Source organism: Maniola jurtina, chromosome 2 (genome assembly GCF_905333055.1).
Source record: "Maniola jurtina chromosome 2, ilManJurt1.1, whole genome shotgun sequence".
In the NCBI taxonomy this organism is placed as follows: Eukaryota; Metazoa; Arthropoda; class Insecta; order Lepidoptera; family Nymphalidae; genus Maniola; species Maniola jurtina.
The window spans coordinates 1,506,640-1,530,594 of record NC_060030.1 but is presented as its reverse complement, the minus strand read 5'-3'; the positions used below and the strand labels follow the sequence as shown (position 1 = coordinate 1,530,594).

Genomic DNA, 23,955 nt, shown 5'->3' with positions numbered 1-23,955 from the left:
GAGAACCTAACTAACGAACACAGCAATCAATGCATCTGATCTCATTGGCTGGAAGGCATTAAATAGGTAACTTTATCACACTTTACACTAATATTATAAAGGGGAAAGTTTGAATGTGTGTGTGTGTGTGTATATGTTTGTTACTCCTTCACGCTAAAACTACTGGACGGATGGGCTGAAATTTAGAATGGAGATAGATTATTATACTCTGGATCAGAACATAGGATACTTTTTTATCCCGGAAAATCAAGAGTTACCACGGGATTTTTGAAAACCTAATTCCACGCGGACGTAGTCGCGGGCATCAGCTAGTCCTGTATAATACTGATATTCGGACAACTTTACGCCCACATGTTCTAAACTTATATGAATTTTAAACTCTTCTGTTAAATGCAAGGAACCAAAAGCTTAATTAGCTATAATCCGCTGATAACAGACTTATAATATATGGCGCAGCATGTGATATGCACCGCCTGCCCTCCCACTGCTAAACATGCAGGAAAAACCAGCCACCAAGCAAACAATACGCAACACCACACAGATCTCCCAAAACGCACGTTTCGCTCCGACGACACTAGCATCCTCAGGAAAATGTAGACCTTACAATGCACAATTGCAAGGTGACGATCGCGTTAAATGCATATTGGATGCTGTAACTATGTTTATCTGTTTCAGCGGATTATAGCAAATTAATCTTTTGGTTCCTTGTATTTTATGTAGGTACTATATTGTAAAGTAATGCCTGCTTCTATACAACTGCGCTTATAAAGTTTTCAAGACCACTAACAGCGTGCATAATCAAAAACCTCTATTAATACAAACGAGATAACAGCCAAATTGAGGATCATTACATATAATTCATATCATTAATATTTAATTGCAACGGTTTACCCTAATTATAACATTCAAGAATTCTCCCGACGCTTTTGCAAAGTTATTCGCGAAAGCTTATATTCCATCCTAAATGAATTTTAAACTTAATTGTTCATGCTATAGCGTTCAAAATAGAGTTAATGTGGCATGATAAATGCTTAAAGTTTATGTAAGGCCACAATCTCACAACGGCGAACAAAAACCGAATCGCAGTCAACTCTGAATCGCTGTGGAAGCGAGACGCGTTATTTTAAAGTTAAAAGTTTCATCTCGTTAACAGTTTTGCGTTGAGTGTTCTCGGTTGGTGCCTGTGAAGTGCATTTTGGAAACATGATCGCGTGATTTGTGACTCAAACCCTATAATTATCTTAAAGACTTAGCAGGTACGGACCCCGTGTTTTGGCAAATTAATTGCCTTATGCCAATTCGGATCATTTCATACATATACAATACCTGAGATCGTTGATCTCACTTATTATGTTTAATTGATTGGTCAATAATAGGTATAATCGATTTGGTGTGATAAGATATTAGTCTAGTTCGATTGGATTATACTTATCTATGCTTAATATTAGTATTACGATCTATTTCCGAATACTTCGTTAAAAAATATAGGTAGCTTTATTGGTACTTAAAGCTACGTAGATAGCTTATTAGTTATTAGACATAAAAATAAGAAGAAAAACTATTTGTGCTCTAGAGTGCAAAGGCGGCCTTATCACTAAACAGACTGATTTTTTAATCGATTTCAAAAAAGAAGGAGGATCCCATTTTGATCCCTCATCCCATAAAAAGTATGAAATCCTTAATGGTTTTTATCAATCTTTAGGTGAAGTTTATTTGAATGAAGCTTGTGTTTATACAAAACATCCTCTTCCCACTTTCGGGAGCTGAGATTAAACGTGTAAAAACGTAAACAATGCTATCTGCCGCGGAAATGTAAACAGAGTTATTAATAGTGTCCCTGGATGGATTATGTACAGCGCCGGCCAGGTAAGGTGGCCCATACACTCAGGATTGTGGTGGCTAATTCTGTTGTACTCTCTCTAAGCTAAACTGAATAAGTAAATTGACAGGTCTAAATCTAGTGCTATCCTTTTCCATTAGAATTATTATAAAAGGGATAACATTACCTACGTTTAGAAGTGTCATTTTAGGTAGGTATATTAGAGATTGGATATGGAACACCCTTCCGGCATCAGCCTTCACTTCTAATATGGGTAACTACCTTAGTCTAGAGTGAATAGGCATTTTCTAGGCAAGCGCACTCCATCTGGCTGCTTCATCACTTGCCAGCAAGTCTGATTGCAGCCAAGCGCTAGTCTATGTAGTCTATACTAAATTAAGAAACCGGCCAAGTGCGAATCAGACTCGCGCACTGAGGGTTCCGTACTCGGGTATTTTTCCAACATTTTGCACGATAAATCAAAAACTATTGTACATAAAATAAATAAATATCTGTTTTAGAATGTACAGGTTAAGCCCTTTCATATGATACCCCACTTGGTATAGTTATCTTACTTTGAAAATTGAAACACATTTTTTTTTAATGATGTAACCAAAAATCTAAATTTATTCCTGTACTTGTGCTATAAGACCTACCTACCTACCAAATTTCATGATTCTTAGGTTTCTTGACAGACACGACGGACGGACGGACAGACGGACAGACAGACAGACAGACAACAAAGTGATCCTATAAGGGTTCCGCTTTTCCTTTTGAGGTACGGAACCTTAAAATCTGGCAAACCACACATGAAAATTTCTTGAACGTGTTTACAAAATATTGAGTATTCAAATGAGAGCCAACTACGTTTGTATTGTCAGCGCGCTGGGGTGACTTCTCTTGAGTATTCCGTGGCTAAGTGACGTTGCGCAGGTTTCTAAAATGGAAGGGTCATAAAAACCTCATATTCTAAACATCGGGAATCTAGTTAGGAATTTGGACATTTCGATCTGGATAAGTGATAACCCTAGGTAAGGCGGGCTACTCACTCGATTAGCATTGATGACCGATTTGCACCTAAAACTGGTTTACTGCGTGAACTGCAATTATGTTGCCACGAGAATAACGTACGAGCGGTCGTTACATTTGCATACTACTTTATAGGGGTTTCGCTTTATGGGAACATGGACGATTTATTGCTAAATGCATGTGAATTATGATTGGCTTTTAATTACTTTATAATTTTAGTGCAAACTGCGCAGGTAGTCCACAATCCATATTCAAATTCAAATTCAAAATATTTTTATTCAAATAAACTTTTACAAGTGCTTTTGAATCGTCAAAATAATCTACCACTGGTTCGGAATGCCGTTCCTACCGAGAAGAACCAGCAAGAAACTCGGCGGTTGCTCTTTTCAAGTATTCAATTTACAATTAACATTACTACTTACTAGGCAAGGTAGGTAGGTTATTTATCCGAGCATTGTGAAATTCCATTTAGGTGTATTATCGGTACGTCATGTCTCACCGCAAAAGTATTAAAATTCATAATATGAAATGCAAATAACAATTCATAAAACCACACATTTTAAAATATACAGACCTACATGACACACTGGTGCACCTACGGCTTACTGCGTAGACTTCCTAAAGGAAACATCCCTATTTACTAAATATTATAGGTACACGTAAATGCGAAAGGCCGACGCTCTATGTCTTTCTGTACATGTCTATTACCTTTTCCGGTCCATCTGCTTAACCGATTTTGATAAAATTTAGTACCTACATGTTTTACGATAGCTTGCGTCCCGGGAAGGAGATATGCTTATTTTTATCTCAGAAAATACGACTGTCCCTGAAAATCAGAGAGTTCTCACGGGATTTCGAAAAACTTAGTTAAATTCAGGCGAAAAAATTTGCGGCCATCATCTTGTAGGTATTTCTTTAAATCCACACTAATATTTTATGCGAAAGTGAGTCTTTTTGTCTGCTAAGTAGCTTTTCACGTTTGACAAAAGGTACAAAGACAGTTTGCCTTCTTTTTTCCCGAAAAAAGCAGAGTTCCCACGGGATTTAAAAACCCCCAAATCCACGTGGATGAATATAACATTTAATATCGTCTATCGTTCATAAGTATTAGGAACGATAGACGTCCACTGCAGGACATAGGTCTCTTGTAGGGAGTTCAACACGCCACGGTCTTGCGCCGCCTGAATCCAGCGGCGCCTTGCGACTCGTTTGATGTCCTCTGGATTCGTAGGCAACATCTACTTGGAACAAAGTCAGAAATAGACTGCATCCTGAAAACGGATATACTTAGGCTTCTTTTTATTTCGGGAAATCAAAAACAGTTCCCACGGGATTTTTAAAAACCTAAACCCACGTGGACGAAATGACATTCGCGGACATCATCTAAGTAGTAAAAATTCAACATAAGTATTTATAATAATATTAGCGGCGTGGATTTAGGTTTCGATATCCCGTGGGAACTCTTTGATATAATCCGGGAGAAAAGTAGCTTAAATGTGCTAATTCAGGATATTATCTATCCCCATTCCACAGCCAAATCCGTCCAGTAGTTTTTGCGTGAAGGAATAACAAACATACACACAAACTTCTTTTATAAGTGTGTAGTGCGATGTTGAACCAAATATAAAATTTTGTTTATTATTGTAAACACGAAGGTTATCATGGTTCCGATGTCTGTATTACGGTAGCGCGATACACTTTCCCAGGGCATCAAATTGGATCTCTCTGGTTACGTTTGTTATCTCCAAATGCGTCAGAAAACCACGGCGGAGTTTAAAAACTGGCCAAGTGTGAGTCAGGCTCGCGCACCGATTGTTAAAGTAGGATAACTATACCAAGTGAGGTATTATATGAAAGGGCTTTACCTGTATATATTCTAAAACAGATTTTTATTTATTTTTATGCGTAATAGTTTATAATTTTTCGTGCAAAATGTTGGAAAAAATACCCGAGTACGGAACCCTCGGTGCGCGAGTCTGACTCGGACTTGGCCGGTTTTTTTTTGTGATGTAACCATAAATTCATGGTTTTCGGATTTTTCCTTTACTCATGCTACCTGCCAAATTTAATGATTCTAGGTCAAAGGGAAGTACTTAATAGGCTTTCTTGACAGACACGACAAATGGACAGACAGACAGACAACAAAGTGATTCTATAAGGGTTCCATTTTTCCTTTTGATGTACGGAACCCTAAAAATGTCAGAAGTTCTCAGCGTTGTTGATGCAACTAATAAAATAAAAACAAAGCGGTTTTTTTTATTTTATCAGCTGCACTTTCATTAGAATGGAAGCCTTTTAAAAATAATCCGTCTCGTGAACAGGCGGCCTTACTCTTGCGGCGGACAGGAGCGGTCGCCGTCAGCCGGACCTCGTTGTTTTTTTTTTCTTTTTACTCTGTTACCTGTTCCCGAACGGGTCCGCTCAACGGCTGGTTAGGTTAACAAGTGCGTGGCAGGGGTGTGAAACCTTTTTATACACATTTATTGTTTGGGCAATTTTTTTTTTTATTTTTATGGATACGTTTATTATCTTTTAAAGAATATAAAAGACACGTAAAAACAGTAATTCACTGAGACTATGTGTAAGTGATTCAATTTTTAGGTATAGTACCTAGTGAACCTACCTATTTATTATGGTAATTTTAACAGTATTATAAAAAATACATGTTATAATCTTGACTTAAAAATCTAATTAATAGTACCTATTAAAAACAAGCTCTTTAGTTCTCGTAGGAATAAAATTTTAGAAAGCGCTTGGGGTTTACTCTTCGTAGGAGGGCAAGTTATACTTTCGCCAAGAATAGTAAGTGATATATTAAATAAAACAAATTGAAGAATATTTATTATTCGATGGAAATAACTCTGACGGGCGATACCTACATTCGATTCATCAAATTAAGGAAACAATTTTTTTTTCAATATAGTTACTTGTTTATTAAAAAGGCTGAAAACATGCTTAACAATGCACAAATCAAAAGAGGTGTAATTTGTAACCCAATTCACAGGCTGGGAATTGGAATCCGCCCTGACTCCTGATAAACCATCGGTATTATTACTACCTATGTACTTTAAATCATTTTCATTTGGTGAATTATCAGCACACACACTTCAGATTTCACAAGTGATTTTTCATGGAAAGTGGTTTTTTAATTTTCACACTTACAATCGTTTGCTAAATTAATTTAACTGGAAATATGATCAAAATCAATAACGCTGATATTTCACAGTGGGTTTTCACGGAAAATGATGTTTCGCACTTACATTAATTTTATGATTTAATAACTAGATGTTTTTCTCTTTCTAACACGCATCGATGCGGGTAATCTCGCTCACACACTTTCAACGTCTTACTTAGGTCGGGAAGAGGACCAAAAAATAAAACGGGATTAAATAATTTTCATACTTTGTGAGATTTTATTCATAATTTTACACAGGCTACTTTAAGTAAGTTTGCATCACCATAATCAATCCAATACCGGTCCACAACTGAGAATAGATCTGCTCTCAAAATGAAGAGGATTTAGGCCATGGTTAGCCACGCCTAGCTCAGTGAGGATTGGTAGACTTCACCCACCTATGAGAACATTATCTATGGAGCAACTCTCACGCATTCAGGGTTCCTCGCGCTGCTTTCCTTCACCATTAAAGCAAGAAATTTAATTGCTTTAAACGCATATACCTAACTCCGAAATGTTGGGGTTGCGTGCCTATGACCGACATCCCGAAAAGAAGGTGGACCTCTTAACCACTAGGCTATCACCACTTATTTAGTAAGGCAGCAAGTGTTACATGCGACGAGACTTTTCACGTGATTTTTCACATGCTACCTGTGAAATGGTCCATCCCTAGTGGCGGCAGTGTCGATGTCGGTGTTAGTTTCGCAAAACCGCATGGGGTCATTCGCATGCACTGCCCTTATCGCAGGATGCGTGTGTCGCATCACATTAACTAATTTTACCCGTGATTTTGCCTTTTTATTTTGAGACTGAACTTATTTCTGTGATTCATCCTTTAGGCTTTTTAGATCTCTAAAAAGCCTAAAGGATGAAAGCCCTGCAGTGATTGAAATAGAGCAATTTCTATATTACATTAAAAAACTGGTTTCTTAGGACTTTTTTGAACTCTCGTATTTTGAGAAACTTATTTTTGTCTATTTCATTTTCATTTAAACTGAAATAGGTAGCTACCTATCTAATTTAAGCGAAGGGTTATCTTATTAGGTTTTTGAATAGTAGATACTATAGACACCTAATCTTTCGATTTGGGATCCTTATAGTATTTAGGGCGTTTTATTTGAATAACTGTGGCTCAAGCTCTCTGCAAGAAACTTTCCAATCTTTTTGAACAGTGTGCTTACAACTCATGAAGATTAGTGTTGTTTTTGCTTAACTACTATTGAAGCAAAATCAATTGCCAAAGAACGAGCAAATAAGACGACATCAATTTTATTTTATCATCATCTTCTTCTTTGTTAGCCCTTATTTAGCCATTGTTGGGCATAGGCCTCCTCACGTGCACGCAATTCTTCTGAGAGTTGGGCGAGCCTCCTCCAAGTTTTTCTCGCAGGCTTGGTAAGTAATATCGTCGGACCAACTGAATGGTTTTCTTCCAACGTTTCTCCTTCCTGTACGTGGCGTCCATTCCAGCAGCAAACGAGTCCATTGCTCATCTATGGTCCTACAGACATGCCCTGCCTATCTTCATTTCGACCTGGACACTTTCAAAACTATATCAGTTAAGTATTTTATCATATCTTTTATTTATTTTAAACCTGTTCCATTTAGTATGAATTTTCCTTATTTGCTTTGAGTATTTTAAATTATATTTACCTCAGGCACACTCACAATACACCTATCTTGAAAAAGTCTATATTTGTCTTTGTATATTTACACAAGTTTAAAATACTTATATTTAGACACATAAAATTGTAAATTGCTAAATTGCAATACGTACTATTTGTAGGTAGTACCAAAATTTGCAATACAATATAAACCTACACTGATATGTATAAAAAAATCAAATATTTTTATTTTGTCAATCATTTATTTTATGATATCGGCAAATTACTTACCCTTATTTCTAAAAAAACAAGAATCAATCACTTTATTATTAGTCATTACTCATTACATACATTAATAACAAAAATACTGCGTTATCAGTTAAGTATATCAGGTTGTCAATGACTGCCGCTAATTATAGGTTATCTTCATGTAAGTAAATACCTACAATATTGTCGTGAATATAAATAAATAAGTGGGAACTACTGAATACTGATGTTATAATGACAATGTCTACTAACAACTAAATACCTAACTAGTTTAAATTCGTGGCAAATCTCATAAAATCTATTGATCGAACAAAAATTTTAATTTTCATCTAAAAAAATTTATAATATTAAAATATTTTCTACTAGTTAATTAAAATCATAATGCTAACGTTTAGTATATTAATCCGATATCTAAGAAATTCGAAACTAAATTGTAGTAGAGGGATCTCGTCTTTCCCTAGTTCATGAGGGCATGAATAAAATATAATGAAATGAATCCTAGACAAATAGTTGCGGACCCCTGCTCACCTATTGGTGTGACTATTTTTTTTGGTTAACACCTTTTGTTAGTATAATTCGACATCGGGAGCGAGAAAAAAAAGTATTAGACATTACTTTTGACAGGGGTTATTTAATGAAGTTGTCGGGTTTTTTCTAGTTTCCCCCGCCCCCGGCTCGGCCGTTCTCACGGCGTGCGCATTGTGGCCGCACGTCCCAACGGGCCCAATCAATTATGTTAACTGTGATAATTTTGTTTTTTCAGGGTTCCGTAGTCAACCAGGGAACCCGAAGTACACACGAAGTTCACTAGCCTTTTTTTTAAATTTTAATTTATAAACTTTTTTAAGTCAGATGTAAAAGTACCTATATCTTGTACAAGGGCTGACATGGAAGTTTTAACTCTCACATTGCGATAATCGCAACTGTGATTGATTGATCGTAAGCACTTGTGCAATGTCACAAGCTAACATTCTCACACTATTGGCGAATACACTGCAGCGACCGTGAAAAAGTAATTACATATTGTACTTACTTGCGATTATCGAAATGAGATAATCACAATACCGTACTAGGAGGCAGCGAATGTCATTAGAGACTACTAGGTCACAAACGTGTCAACAAAAAAAGTTTTCCAAAACATTAAAATTCAATTCGAAAATGTTTCCAAGAAGATACGAAATTCGATTAGAAAACATAGTTTTTTACTTAGTTTTACATTTGTATGGGATTACGTACTTAACAGAGAGAGCGCTATAATTTTTTTCGGCGTATTATATCGGTTACCTATAGTGACGGAACCCTCCGTTGTGCTTGTTCGTGCACGCACTTGACGGACGTTTTTCTGGAGTCTCCTCGACTATTTGTACGGTCAACAAACACATTATGCGGCAGTTACACGCTTGTTATTCCGTTTACCATTCGCTAATGTATTGCTGTCAGAGACCATTGTGGCTGAGAGGTTAGGTTTTTAAATTTAGGAAGGCACGTTAGATTGTTGACAAACTTGTTCCAAAATGGATTTATTTTAATTTATTTAAGTATGTACGTTCATATAGTTATTGTTATATATCTACTGGTTAAAAATACTGCCCCGTTTTATACTTACATTTAAATAGGTACCTACTGGTAGTAGGTGAATAACTAATAAAGCATGCCGGACATTGGCTACTGATTTACACGTAATGAGGACTGCAGGAGTATCATAAATGGACCAGCAGTAAGGTCCACCCCACTCAATAAAATGGAAAATTAACGTCTTATCTAAATTAGAGTTGGAACACTCTCCCCTAAGATGATCAGACGTCCTCAAAAGAGTCGCGGGGAGCCACTGGATGGCAGCGTCGCAAGACCATGGCGTGTGGAGGTCCCTACAAGAGACCTAATGTCTAGCAGTGGACGCCTAACGGTTGATCATGATGATGATGATGATTGGTGGTGATAGTGGAGTGGGAGGGCGAGCGGTGCATTTCGCGAGCTCCATGTTGCCACATACAGATTTGTCTGGTTCATCAGATTATAGCAAATTAAGCTTTTGGTTACTTTGGTGGCTTGTATAGATGGTGATTGGTGACATCTTCTTTTGGCAGAATGCGGTCTTCAGCGTCTTTCGCGGCGCGCGTGTTCGCAGGAGTGGCCTTGGCGTTGTCGGTGGCGGCGCGCGTGGGCCACGGCCGCCGCGACTACAAGGACTCCGAGCGCCTCAACGCGGACATCTCGCTGTGGATCGACGAGCGACAAGTGAGGATGTTCAGTGGTGAGTGCAGCCCACCGGTTGCACCCGGTGATACCAAAAATATCGGTTCTCAAATCAAAATTCACCCATAATCCGGTTCGAAGGACCAATATGAAGAAGTCAAATAAGGTTATAGGAACTTAGATCCTGAAGCTATGAAAATACCATCATCATTCCATTATTGAGCACGGTTCTTCTCTCAGAATGAACAGACTTTAGGCCATAGTCCACCACGCTGGTCGTTTGGCCGACTTCACACACCTTTGAGAACATTATAAAGAACTCTCGTCTCTCAGGCATGCAGGTTTCCTCACGATGTTATCATTCACCGTTAAAAAAACGGATATTAAATTGCTTAAAAGGCACATAGCTTCGAAAAGTCAGAGATGCGTGCCCAGGATCGAACCGCAAACGTTCCGAATAGAAGACCGAAGTCTTAACCTCTCGCATCAAAATTGCCAGTCCGCAAACCAAAATTAACCCATAATCCGGTTCGAAGGACCAATATCAACAAGTTGAAAAAGGTCAGAAGAATTTAAATTCTAAAGCTATAATATGCTTTTGCAAAACATATGTTGTAAAATCTATGGCAGTTTGACTGATTGGTGAGATTTGTAAATCCCGAGTGATTTACAAATCTAAACGTGACTAAAGCAAGTCATTGCCCAAATAACCAAGCCAAAAGTTTATTCTGTAACTGGGAAATGACAAACAAATCTCTTTCGTTCCAGGTATATCAATGCAAGTGTTCGCCATAGTAAACGGGAATATATCGCCCTACATCCTGGATCCCAACTTTTCGCACAAACTGCCCATCATCCCCTCAGAAGTGGGCTATGTGAACTTCACGTGGCGGTCGAAGAAGCGGTACTATTATGACTTCGACACGCTAACGTCTTCGGACCCCAAGGTCTTAAAGCCGCCGTTACTATCCATAAAGACTAAGGGGAGGGTGCCCAAAACTCCTAAAGGTAAGCTTCATTTATTTGAAATTCTATCAAACCTGCTTGAAGCGGCCTTTTTGCCGAAGACATTATATTATGAATGAAACCTTGCAATAAGTTCGCTTGTATTTTCATAACTTAACTTAACCTTTAATTGCTGCAAAATGAGCTAAGTTTTGAAACTTACTGAGATAAAATGTGCTACGCTTTGAAACGGATGAGATCCGATTGATTTTTTCAAACAATTACCTCGCACTTCTCTGGTGAAAAAGCAACATAAGGAACTTCTTTATGGTTGCTAATGGTATGGTATGGTTAAGATCGTGTCTGTCCTAGTGCTTCCATGGCGCTGTTGTCATCTTCAAATCTGTCATATTCTCGACCTATCGAGTTACTAAGCGGAGGCTATCGGCATCAGCTACTGAGTCTGGTAAACGTACCGACCTGCAGTTTTAAACGGGAAGCTATCAGCTACTAGGTCCGATCAGCGCCGTTTGGTCTCTTGTCCGCCACTATGAATTTATCCAAGTAATTGGGCAAGCGCCGGGCAACATGATCAAATGACTCTAGAATCAAACCAAAGCAGATATGAGATACCTACTTTGATGATGTTGTTCGCAGAATTCAGCATATTTTTGCCATGCATGGGCAACGTGAGCGGCGTGGCCACGTTCGAGATCGGCCTGGAGCTCAAGAACCACCGCGGCAACCCTCTCAAGGGCACCCCCCTAAGGTTAAACCTAAAGAAGGAGTGCGCACAGAGAGGTGTGTATTTAGAAAGGACAGGTATTGTATCGCCAACGCATTTTTAACACTTTTACGAATGTGCATTTTAATATTGTGATTGCGTTTCTATTTTCTTATCTGATTGCTCTGATTTTTATTTCCTTGATACAATAACTTTTCTACAGTCTTGACAATTTATACGTAGTTACTCCTTATTCTTCCTAGTCAATTTTATAATCCTTGATAATTTTCTGAATCCTAGATAGTTTTATTCCATCCTTCAGAGTTTTTACATGCAATAGTCTTTTTGTACATCCCAGACAGTTTTCGCCATTCTTAAGAGTTTTCCATATCCTAGTAAGCTATCAGCATTATTGAGAATTTTCTAGATCCTAGATGGTTTTCGTATTTCCTGAGTTTTCTACATCCTTGATACTTTTCCACGTCTCAGACAGTTTCCGTTTTTCTTAAGTTTTCTGTATCTTTAATCCAACCTTTTCAGTGTTCTAAATCCTCAAAAATAATCTGAATTGAACCTACTGAAAATTTTGTAAGTTTCTTTGATGACTACTAAAATACATAGTATAGTATTATAGTAATTGTTATTAAAACATACAAATATTTAAAACTTAACTTGCAATTACAATATTAGAATCACATCCGCAATGCTTTTACAACTCTTTTCTTTAAAGATTCTATAGTAAAGCATAACGTAACGATTTCATGAGCTAAAACTTATTCTTAACAAGTTTATGGAGTCTCTTCTAAGCTTATTAATTCAACTCCTCATGCTTTGTCTCTCAGAGTTTATTCAAAAAACCTAAAGGTGGCCAAAACATTGCACATTGAACGTAATATCTTTTTTTATTATTATTTAATACGCTAGTTAATACATAAAGTAAACTTATAAATAATATTTGAATTCGTTTCTTTAATGATACCTAGAAGTAGTTTCCCGTATGTAATGTAATCTAACGCGTAGGTACTAAACAGCGTTTGTTTTCCGCTGAAACAATACGGCGATTGACATATTTTATTGGTCTATTGTTTAGAATTTATGATGAATTATTATATTTTTCGCACAGTGACACGGACATAATAATCTATATTGTGCATTGTAACTTAAAATTGGAAATCGAGATTCTTAAATATCAAATTATAACGTTTGATAAATGAAATACCTAGGTAGGTATAAGTGTTACCAACTTTTTAAATCTTGAAAAATTAAGAAGAAAAATATATACCTACTTAGATAAAATAAAATATGTTTTATTCTATTGTAATGAGTTGAAATTATTGAAATATATGAAAATTCTATTATGGATTAGATTTAAAAAAAATAGGGGAGAATGATCTACTTACAATCAAAAATGTGGCTCATGATCTTGAACAAAAAAGGAGCTCATAAATGTTGAAAAGTTAAGAAAAAGAATATAATACTACATTTTCAGTTTGGTGTAATTACATTAAGTACTGAAATGCACATAAATTAAAAAAAATTGGGGACAGAATGGTCTAGCTAGCTGATGTAATTAGATCATTTTGCCCCAATTTCTATTTAGCGGGTTTTCGTTTAAAATATTTTTTAAATCCAAAGTCTACTTTTCGAATGTCTATCTAGGACCCGAATATACAAATTAAAACGTTAGGCATGTTTTGGCCCCTTTAGTCTTAGGGCCAGTTACACGTCATGCGGTTAATATAAAATTACCGTTAAAGTTAAAGACACTAAAAAGTTCACTTTGGGTTGAATAAGCCAAGGTTCAGTATTAACTTTTGAGGTACGATTACTTGTGCAATCCACTTTGCTTGTTATTTGGCGGTCCTTTAATGGTATTCTTACTTTAACGGCCTGGTATGTAACTGGTTCCCAGATTTAATTAACCAAATGCATAATTTTGGCCCCGTAAACGTCACATAACCGACGCCCCGCATTAACCAATTGCATTGTTTTCCGGCCAACGCTGCCGAGTCGCCGGCTTGCTGCGTACGGTGTCTCTGCTCACAGCATTTGCGTTTTTAGGTTGGTACAATCGCTTGCTTTTTTTCATATAGACCCAGCCTAGTGAAGGAAATACAAAGTGTAACTTTAGCTAGGCTGGTTCCACTACTTTCTTATACTTCAGCGTCTGTCATTTTGAGCCTTGACTGTATTGTTAACGTTAACTGTGCGTTAATCTGTTATTTAGTTTGGACGGCTAAAGGACGAAAAATTCTTTTTCTCAATGACAACTTGAAAAAAGTTTAGAAGGAACAGGAAACAAAAACTATGCTCCACATAAGCTTTTAGGGACCATAAGGATCTATCGACTTTTATTGCCTTCAACTCAACTAACTTTTCTCAAATCTTGTATAATTTTATATTTTTGAAGTTACATTAATCAATCAATTTGCTATTTAAGTGATAACGGTTTCTCAACCGGCAGGTCCCGATCCGGAATGTGATAAAAAGTGTGCGAACCAAGGCTGGTGTAATAGCGAGAAAATATGCCAATGCCCCGAGGGATACATGGGGCAACACTGTCGCACCGCGTTATGTTATCCCCAATGTATGAACGGGGGCAATTGTACCGCGCCTGGAGTGTGCTCGTGCCCGCCTGGGTATCAGGGACGACACTGCGAAGGAGGTATGTTCAAATAAACATTAATTTTGGATAAAATATACAACAATGCTAAAATAGTTGAGGCAATCTATCGCACAGCGTCATTTTATCCCCAACAGAAACGGATTTCACCGCACTTGGTGCTCGATTCCGCGTAGCTAAAAGGGAGGGCATTGTTCAAATATAATGAGTCTTAAAGTTGGACACATAATGCTTGAGCCAATACTGTCGCGCCGTGTTGTTGGGGGGAAAATGTCTGTTTTAAGAATTGCAAGGGCATTCTAAACGGAAAAGTTTTAGAGTTTTAACACTAAAATCAAACAAAAATCAATACTTTTCCAAATATATTACACTAAATTCAAAAATTACAACCAAGCTTAGTTGTATTGTAAAAATAGTCTAAATCTAGACTAGAGCTTGTCAAACTACGATATTACAAAAATAAACGAACTTACCACAAAAAATATCAAGTGTAAGCTAACTGATGACCGAACTGACGTTTTGGCAGTTTTCGTATGGGACATCTGTCAGGTTTAAAATAAACACGTGTTTAACGATTGTTTAATTATTTGTGGTAAGACCGAAAATGTTTAACGTAAGTCATAATCATTATAAACTATATAATACATTATGTACTTACCTAACACTATACCTATTTGAGGTAATGAGAAATGCTCCTTAACTATAATTCGCGTTATAATACAGTCCACACCTTCCTCAGATATAAAAATCTAGATCTTCTTAGACACAGCAATAGCAGCCTTGCAGCCAGCCTTAATAACTTCAGTGAGGGCCTTATAGAACGGGGCCTGTTCCGCCCCGTGATGTAACCCTGTATCATGGTGCTCCAACTCCTCATCTCTAAACTGGGTGATAGTCTGTAGGATGTCTTTGTCTACATTCGGATCCTCCATCAGGGTTCGTAGTTGGTCATTGTAGTGATCCACTATCACTGTCTCGACGGCTACAGTACAAGCCATAGCTGCTTCTTTGCCTAAGAGGGCGGTACCTAGAAACAATGTTGTTTTGTCTATAAAACTTATCTATAGTAAATACGTTATATATGAACGTATAATATTACTTATGTTGAAAAAAAAATATTAAAAGACATCACACTAATATTATAAAGGCGAAAGTTTGTATATGTGTGTGTGTGTGTGTGTGTGTGTGTGTGTGTGTGTGTGTGTGTGTGTGTGTGTGTGTGTGTGTGTGTGTGTGTGTGTGTGTTTGTGTGCGTGTGTGTATGTTTGTTACTCCTTCACGCAAAAACTACTTTCCGGATTTGGCTGAAATTTAGAATAGAGATAGATTATACCCTGGATTAGCACATAGGCTACTTTTTATCCCGGAAAATCAAAGAGTTCCCACGGGATTTTTAAAAAACCTTCATCCACGCGAACGAAGTCGCGGGCATCAACTAGTAAATGAATAAAGACGTGGATACATCAACGATCAAGCATCTATCACCAAGAAGAAACTTCTCTAGTTCTGTAGCAATGTACCTGATTTTTCAAATTTTTTTAATCTGTCTTAAATCTCCATCATATCTATTTCGATTTAATTTTATTAAAACTAGACGCCAAAGATCCCCACTATTAACATATCGATCTAAACATATAATGAGATTAGTGGGAAGAAGCAGTTTCGCAAGACCGGCTTATTATCGAGTTGTAACTTGTACCAAATAATTAATATAGTAATAAAGCTGTGATAGATAAAAGCTCCATGCCTGAGTTCCCCATACTGGTCTGTTGATTTTTTTTTTAATTATATAGACTAACGCTTGGCTGCAATCAGACCTGCTAGCAAGTGATGATGCAGCCTAAGATGGAGCGCGCTTGCCTAGAAGTTGCCTATTCACTCTTGACTTGAAGGTACCCATATTATAGGTGGAAGGGAAGACTGATGCCGGAAGGGCGTTCCATATCCTAGCGGTTCGGATAAGAAAAGAGGAAGCAAATCGCTTCGTACGTGTTCGAGGAATTTGATGCTGATAATGAATAGAATAGATAAGGTCTACTTACCAGCCCCAAGAGCGAATCCCGCGATATTCCAAATGGGAGTCATGACAGTCGGCCTGACGCGGTACTTGGATATCAGCTCCTCGAACTTCTGCCGGTGCTTGATCTCCTGCTCCCACATGTGCTTGATGAGCGGCCCCTCGGCGGTGTTGCCCAGCACCGCCATCTGCCCCGCGTAGATGCGGTCTGCGCCGAGCTCGCCGGCGTGGTCCACGCGGATTATTGCGTCCAACTGACAACAAAAAATTTTGAGCGACGTTTGCTATTTGACGCTAGTCATAATTTATTATAAATTTATTAAATATACCTATCTATAATCAATCGATAAATTGTGTTGTTATCCCTCAAAGAAAACCGTGTAATTTTGATAAATATCAAAGTTTCTAAGTTACTCTTAAAACTAATTATTATAGATAGATATTAGTACTGATTCTGTTGGCAACTAAATTTTAGAGCATTCGCATCCTCTTCTTACTAATGTAATATGAAAAGGATAGACACATTTTGACAGTTCTAAATTTAATTTAGAGCTGTCAAACCTCGTGACTTTAGAGCCTATTGTTTAAATTTATAGCGTGTACTAAAATTTAGAGTCTTTAAATGTAAAATTCATGTTCCGTCCCTTTTCAACAATATTAACAGGAGGAGGACGCAGATACTCTAAATTTAGTTTAGAGAAAGACGACAGAATCGGTGCCGTTAATTTTGTTTGTCAGAAAATACCTATCTACGCTAGAAACTCGTCCTGTTTTTTTAGACTTAAAGGAAAAGTAGCACTACATTAAACCGCTTTTTGAAAACGTCGTAAGCATCCCACCAATTTTTCTACTTCATTAGAATCATCGGAAGTTTTGATTTGCCCCCTGTATGTTGGGTTTCCACAAGCTTCTCACATTAAATAAAATCGCTTTTTGGATTACTCTAAGCCTCTACAGCATTCCAAACCAGTGGTAGATTATTTTGACGATTCAAAAGCACTTGTAAAAGTTTAATTGAATAAAAATATTTTGATTTTGATTCTTATTAGTTTTTTCTTAATAAACGTACCCCACTAGTAGTTCAGTTTGCCCCATGTATATCCGAGTTTCCCCAAACTTCTCACATATGAAAAACGAACTTACATGGGGATTCTTCTTGCGTGTTGCCGAATGCGCCCTTCTGACGTGATGGAGAATCGGCGGTGGACGATACATCCTCGATTATTCTGGAAAGATCGAAACACAAACTGTTTATTTTTGTTTCAGGAATATGTTCACAGAAATGTTTAAATGGGGGCAAGTGTATACAGAAGGATACGTGCGAATGCCCTAAAGGGTATTTCGGTCGTCGGTGTGAATTTTGTAAGTTACATTATTTTGATCATTTCAGGTTTGCGCTTGGCTACACCCTTATTTTATAGTTTATGGCATGGAATTAAACAGCTTGAAATAAAACACCAACAAAACCATCATGATCAATTTTGTGGGTCCTGCCAGATCAAACCAAATTCAGTCAATATTGGCAGGAATATTTCAATTGGATTGCCCGTTGTACTTCTGGAAGATGGGACACGCTAAGTCTTAAAATAAATCTAGCTTATATCCAATTAAGGTGCAAACCTGTATCCTAATTCCAAGTCTGCGGATCGTCGCTAACAAAGCTGACAGCTTAAAATTAAGTAATGAAATTCAAAAATCTATTTCACACCTAAACTATTCACGCTTTTTGTATAATAAATAGTCTTGACTAAGACTAGTAATAATAATCGCTTTATATTTTTTGTTCAGCAAAATGCGTGATCCCCTGTCTAAACGGGGGTAGGTGTAAAGGAGTGAACAAGTGCCGCTGCCCCGCGGGCTCGGGAGGCAACCACTGCGAGGTGGGGCGGCGGGCGGGCGAATGCGTGCGCGCTTGCAGGCACGGCGTGTGTCGCGCCGGCGCGTGTCGCTGCGAGCCCGGCTGGCGCGGCCGCTACTGCCATCGCACATACGGTGCGTATATCCTGACACAGTGGTTGTAATAAGGCGGTGGAACAAGTGCCGCTGCCCCGCGGGCTCGGGAGGCAACCACTGCGAGGTGGGGCGGCGGGCGGGCGAGTGCGTGCGCGCTTGCAGGCACGGCGTGTGTCGCGCCGGCGCGTGTCGCTGCGAGCCCGGCTGGCGCGGCCGCTACTGCCATCGCACATACGGTGCGTATATCCTGACACAGTGGTTGTAATAAGGCGGTGGAACAAGTGCCGCTGCCCCGCGGGCTCGGGAGGCAACCACTGCGAGGTGGGGCGGCGGGCGGGCGAGTGCGTGCGCGCTTGCAGGCACGGCGTGTGTCGCGCCGGCGCGTGTCGCTGCGAGCCCGGCTGGCGCGGCCGCTACTGCCATCGCACATACGGTGCTTATAAGAATATGCTGACCCAGTGGTTGTAGTCAGGTCTGGGAATAAGGGTTGTTGTCCCGAAGGGTCCAAAAAGGTTTTTTCTGCTATCTATGCTATATAAACGTGCCACCAAGTCTGCTGATATATTTCAACCACAACTTTTGCAGCTGGATTCACGGCTCTAGGTTCTAGCACATTAGAGCCCAGTAAATATACTACATCTGTTTATTTTTTCAAGTATGCATCATGCAGAAACCACTTGACTAACTTCCAATAGGTCTTCAAATTAGCACCGTTATTGTGGCTCATTCTGCAGGTATACAATCTCTAAACTAAATTAAAATAACAGGTGTAAGTGTATAGCTATCTCTTTCATAATGCTCCCTGCGGAAAAGGATAGCACTGGACTTAGACCTGTCAATTTAGAGATGGTACTAATGGTACTAATTCTGATTACAACTTAGTTTTAGAGTATTCACATCTTTTTCTTAATAATGTAATAGAAAAGGACAGGCAAACTTAATTTAAAACAATAAAACAGTAAAAATTTTAAACTGTCAAACTTTATGACTTTAAGTTCCAGTAACATAGAGTTTATAGAGTAGCACTAAAATTAATTAAAATAGAGTCTTTAGTTTCAAAATCATTTTCAATCCTTTTTAGCAATACAAATAAATGATGCAGATATTCTAAATTTAGTTCAGAGAAAGACAGAATCAATGCCAATCTACCTAAATATTTAAGTTTTAAAGCAACATTATATTTATTTCATTTTTTTCCAGGATCATCAGAGGAATCGGGAGAGTTTAAGAGGCCACGATGAAATGCAATACACTTGTAGAAGCAGAACAATCTACTTAATAACTAACTTGTGATTTAATTAATTTTATTTTTATTAAGTTTTATACATATTATGTATTAATTACTAAATTAGTCATTTAGCTTGTAAGGTTAGATTTTATTTAAAATTATAAATATAAATTACTTACTTAAATATAAGGTGACAAATTTTGTACATTATTTTATTTTTTATTAAAATTCCTTTAGTAAAATGTACTGTTTTAATTGTAGCATTTAAATCCATATAAATAGATTATATCTATGATGAACTGCTTTTCTTTGAGTTCATAATATACCTAGTTATTTACAATACATACTAGATGAAGCCCAAGACTTTCAACAATCCCATGGAAATTCTTTGATTTTCCAGGATAAAAAAAGCATCTGCCAGGATGCATTTTATCTCTGCACCAAATTTCCTCAGAATCGGTTATGCATGGGCTGTGAAGAAGTATCTGACAGACATACAGGCACTATATTTATAATATTAAGTAGTATGGATTATACTGGCAAATATTCTTACCTCATTGTGAAAGATTATGCAATCTATTAAAATAGAAAACTAAACCAGATCGGTGACATAGCATAAAGTAAGGTATGCTTGCTTTAAGATGTCTCCCACAGAGATGTTCTCTTAAAGAGCTAGGCCTGCTGTTACCAAGTGATAAAATTTTAACCATGAACAATAAATAATACTTAAATATAATTATTATTGAGTATTAAGTAAATTATGGTAAAATAGAGATGTAGTAATGTATACTGACATTATCACCAAACTAAAGATTCATTCTACAAACACTTTTATGGATAAAAAGAGTGCAAATGCAAAATAGTTTTAATAACCTAAACTATAACCTATAAATTATGAAAAAATGTTAAATTGAAAGTGAATGTTTTCTGAATTCATTTGAGCACTAAATTAGAGCATAGTTAAGTTATTTAAAACAAACAGGAAGGATGGAATTGATGTTAATCTTCAGAAGAAGATTTAGGCGAAATATTTCAGAAAAGGGAACAAATCATTGAAACAAGTTAAAATTGCAGACTTACCGTGTATTTTATTCAACTCTTCAATAAAATCACTAAAATATTCACACTTACTTCACACAAACTCGGAGAAAGCTCCGTTAAATCAGTGCCTACTTTTTTTATTTATTTTCATGAAAAATCGCGACTTCAGTTTGTAGATACGTGAAATGTTTACATGTCAATTATTGTCAACAGTCAAACTAGTTTCGTGAAAATTCCCATAGATAGCGCCACCAACTGACACGATCAATGTTTTCCAAAATAAACTTGCAATTTTTCTAGATCGCCCATCTTTCGGGCCAAAAATAAATCAAACAAGAAAATTTCATAAGAAAATCTGGTAAGTTTTACATACGAAAATGTTTGGATTGAAGTCACTGGCAAAAAAAAGCTCTTTCCCCCCGCTCAGTCCGAGGGGTATTTCCCTTTCCATGAAAAGAAAACCCATCGCGCAGCCGCAGATCCGTACAAAATGGCGTCCCCCTGGTGTGAAGTTTACAATATTCGCATATCTCGTTTACCGATCGATATCAATGGAGGATTCGCTTTTTTCGGGGTCTCTGCAGTGCTTGGTGTATTTTGTGAATCCCGGGTTCGGTTGAGTGAAAGAGTCTCGGAAAGTGTTGTTTTCGTCCGGTTACATCACCGAGAACTTGAGGAGCTTCCAAAAGGAGTGCAAAATGTCTTTCAAATCACGCAGGTGCGTACGCAGTCGTAGTCTTTCTATTCTGTCTGGGCCTGCTCGAACGCGCGACCCCTTCATGATGGCCATTCATTTGGGCTTATCCTTTACGCCGCCGCAAAAGAGTTTATGTCATTCGCCTTCGCAAATGACCCGCCGCGGCGATCTGCCCGGAATTGCATCTAAACAAAAACATAAAGCAATATGCGTCATATCGGGCCAGGCTCTGTAATATATAGCCAATTCTCTTGCACTCTAATGTCTAGCAACTCTCATATCCAGCTCGAGCCTCGAATTGTACGCTAGAATGACTTCATACAACATTGATCTGGTCTAGTATGGGAATAAATATTTTCTAGGATATCCTAGTTCGCTAAGCTGTAGGTAGCTTGAGTATTGATTTTTCGACTGGGCTGCCTACACAATACAATTGCCTAAATGCTTTCGAATCTTTTGTATACTGAAAAATAATAAGCACAAGTCTGCACTGTATTTGATCATTATGGCCAAGTACTTCTTTCCTCCCTCTTTTCAGACATTCGTTTTATATTTCACTCATAGGTATTTATCTATTCAGAAAAATACTGTGCTCTTGCTCTAGTTACAAATGTCAAAAGGTCATGTAGGTTAGCACCTATATTTGTTGACCTGTTAATCAATAATTGGCAAAGTTTTAGGGCATGTTTTACCTACGTTACTTAAGTTTTTTTTTGTCTAGATCTAATCTCTAGAAGATCTAATAAAGATTACCTAGAACAATAATGCCTACTGAAGTTTTAATTTACACACCCCATTTTATACTTAATAATTAGTTCAACTTAATAATTAGTTCAAACCATCGATGTTTCAAACGTCCAAATGTGGCCTTGAAGATAATTAAGTACTTAAGGCAAAAGTTGCTTAATTTAATTATATTTAAGTTTTATGCTTTCATGATGTAACTGAGTGATTTTAACTTAAATACATACTTGTATGTTCAAATCAAAGTCTGGTTAGCTATTATGACATTTAGGAACTACTTGCCTACTAAACTTCATAAAGTATGCCTTTACTAAGCAACTAACTTCTATGTAAAGTTTTTATTAATAACAAAAAAATATGCCTTTGTTAAGTATTTTGAATATAGTCATGTAACCAATATACCTGTGCATTGTTTACTAATTTGGCTATATGTATATCAAGATTAGAATAACTTTATTCTTCAAAGAAACACATCTGTAGCTACAAAGTTAGTAAACATTCTGTTTTTAAACTAGAAAAGAGCTGATAACTTTTAAACGGCTGAACCAATTTTTTTGGATTATAGCTAAGAACACTCTCGATCAAGCCACCTTTCAAACAAAAAAAAGTAAATTAAAATCGGTTCATTCGTTTAGGCGCTACGATGCCACAGACAGATACACAGATACACACGTCAAACTTATAACACCCCTCTTTTTGGGTCGGGGGTTAAAAACCAGCTAAGTGTGAGTCAGACTCGCGCACTGAGGGTTCTGTACTCTGGTATTTTTTCTAACATGCATGATAATTCAGAAACTATGATGCATAAAAAGAAATAAGAATCAGTTTTAGAATTTACAGGTAAAGCCCTATCATATTAAACCTCACTTTAAAAATTGAAAATACTAATTAATTATTCATGAGCACATTTTAATTTTTTTTTTTGTGATGTAACCACATATTCCCAGTTTTCGGATTTGTTCCTTGTGCTATAAGCCCTACCTACCTGTCAAATTTCATGATTCTAGGTCAACGGGAAGTACCCTATATGTTTTCTTGACAGACACGACAGACAGACAGACAACAAAGTGATCCTATAAGGGTTTCATTTTTCCTTTTGAGGCATGGACCACTATAAACATTAGCTAATGTTGCAAGACACTTGGCAACTATTTTTAGGGTTCTGTAAAATAAGTAACCATTATAATTTTGTCCAGTCCATCTGTCTGTGTGTGTCACAGCCATTTTAAAAATAAATATACATTTATAAGAGCCATAAAGTTGGGAACCACAATTATAGAGACCTATAAAAGTGAGAGTTCAAAAAAATGGCTTTACTCCTATGAATGATTATACCTACAGGTATTGTGAAATCATTAGTAGGTTTCTTAGGCAATTTTTGAAAGAATACTGTTTGAAATAATGAAAGCTTTAGTGTTAGCTTTAGTGAAAGCAACTAGTGTGAATTTGCACTTGATCAGGTTTTTATTATTAAAATTTTTAATTAAAATTTTATTAAAAAAATGTTTAAAAACCTAGGTGGTGAGGACAGATATCAACCAAAGACAACAAGATTGGTAGCATCAGGTGGCAAGTTCATGGTTCTGCAGTCTCTGGCTAGACTCAGACCTAGGATCTCAAAATGAACTCCGCAGTTAGCACTGAGGATATGGACATGGCTGAAGAGGTAAGAAATTTACTAATGTTGAATTGTTCAAAAGAAATTTAAATATTTAAGTGGAGATTAAACTAATAATTTATTCTGAGAGTCCATAGAATTATTCTTATGATTAAATTAATGTAACCTCCACTTAAATTTTTGGATTTGTTTTGAACAACTCATCATGAGTTGTCTAAAAACACTAGTATGTTCATTAATTTTATATTTAACATGGAACTACTGATATATAACTG

General features: G+C 37.2%; 3 protein-coding genes across 16 annotated transcripts in view; 2 read left to right on the top strand and 1 right to left on the bottom strand.

The window, feature by feature from the left end:
• The first annotated feature begins 1,091 nt into the window (after nt 1-1,091).
• On the top strand, nt 1,092-19,783 carry LOC123873523 (protein shifted). Of its 4 annotated transcripts, none has more exons than XR_006797700.1 (9): nt 1,092-1,256; nt 9,982-10,148; nt 10,859-11,098; nt 11,693-11,857; nt 14,224-14,424; nt 17,666-17,761; nt 18,188-18,265; nt 18,463-18,785; nt 19,553-19,783. XR_006797700.1 is itself a non-coding variant. In XM_045918398.1 (7 exons), exons 2-7 carry the CDS (start codon nt 9,983-9,985, stop codon nt 18,418-18,420), a joined length of 1,080 nt encoding a protein of 359 aa, XP_045774354.1. In that variant the 5' UTR covers nt 1,092-1,256; nt 9,982; the 3' UTR covers nt 18,421-18,587. The 4 variants fall into 4 exon arrangements, 2 of the variants coding, with proteins under 2 accessions (XP_045774354.1, XP_045774340.1); XR_006797699.1 differs by having other exon boundaries at nt 18,188-18,279; nt 18,477-18,785; XM_045918398.1 differs by lacking the exon at nt 19,553-19,783 and having other exon boundaries at nt 11,693-11,836; nt 18,188-18,587.
• Nucleotides 14,732-21,104, bottom strand: LOC123873553 (5-demethoxyubiquinone hydroxylase, mitochondrial). 3 transcript variants are annotated; one of them, XM_045918439.1, is made up of 4 exons: nt 20,995-21,104; nt 17,543-17,625; nt 16,425-16,653; nt 14,732-15,409 (listed from the first exon to the last, which is right to left on the bottom strand). In XM_045918439.1, exons 2-4 carry the CDS (start codon nt 17,612-17,614, stop codon nt 15,132-15,134), a joined length of 579 nt encoding a protein of 192 aa, XP_045774395.1. In that variant the 5' UTR covers nt 17,615-17,625; nt 20,995-21,104; the 3' UTR covers nt 14,732-15,131. The 3 variants fall into 3 exon arrangements, with proteins under 3 accessions (XP_045774395.1, XP_045774376.1, XP_045774385.1); XM_045918420.1 differs by lacking the exon at nt 20,995-21,104 and adding an exon at nt 20,661-20,807; XM_045918429.1 differs by lacking the exon at nt 20,995-21,104 and adding an exon at nt 20,658-20,802 and having other exon boundaries at nt 17,543-17,627.
• Nucleotides 20,882-23,955, top strand: part of LOC123873454 (DNA-binding protein Ewg) — a 17,136-nt gene continuing 14,062 nt past the window's right edge. For 7 of the 9 annotated variants that reach the window (XM_045918340.1, XM_045918321.1, XM_045918330.1 and 4 more), the window contains exons 1-2: nt 21,161-21,339; nt 23,581-23,728. In XM_045918340.1, the coding sequence (XP_045774296.1) occupies nt 23,684-23,728 (45 nt within the window). In that variant the 5' untranslated portion in view covers nt 21,161-21,339; nt 23,581-23,683. Of the gene's footprint in view, nt 20,980-21,160; nt 21,340-23,580; nt 23,729-23,955 lie in introns of those variants that run through there. The other 2 variants (XM_045918351.1, XM_045918306.1) reach the window with 1 other exon arrangement.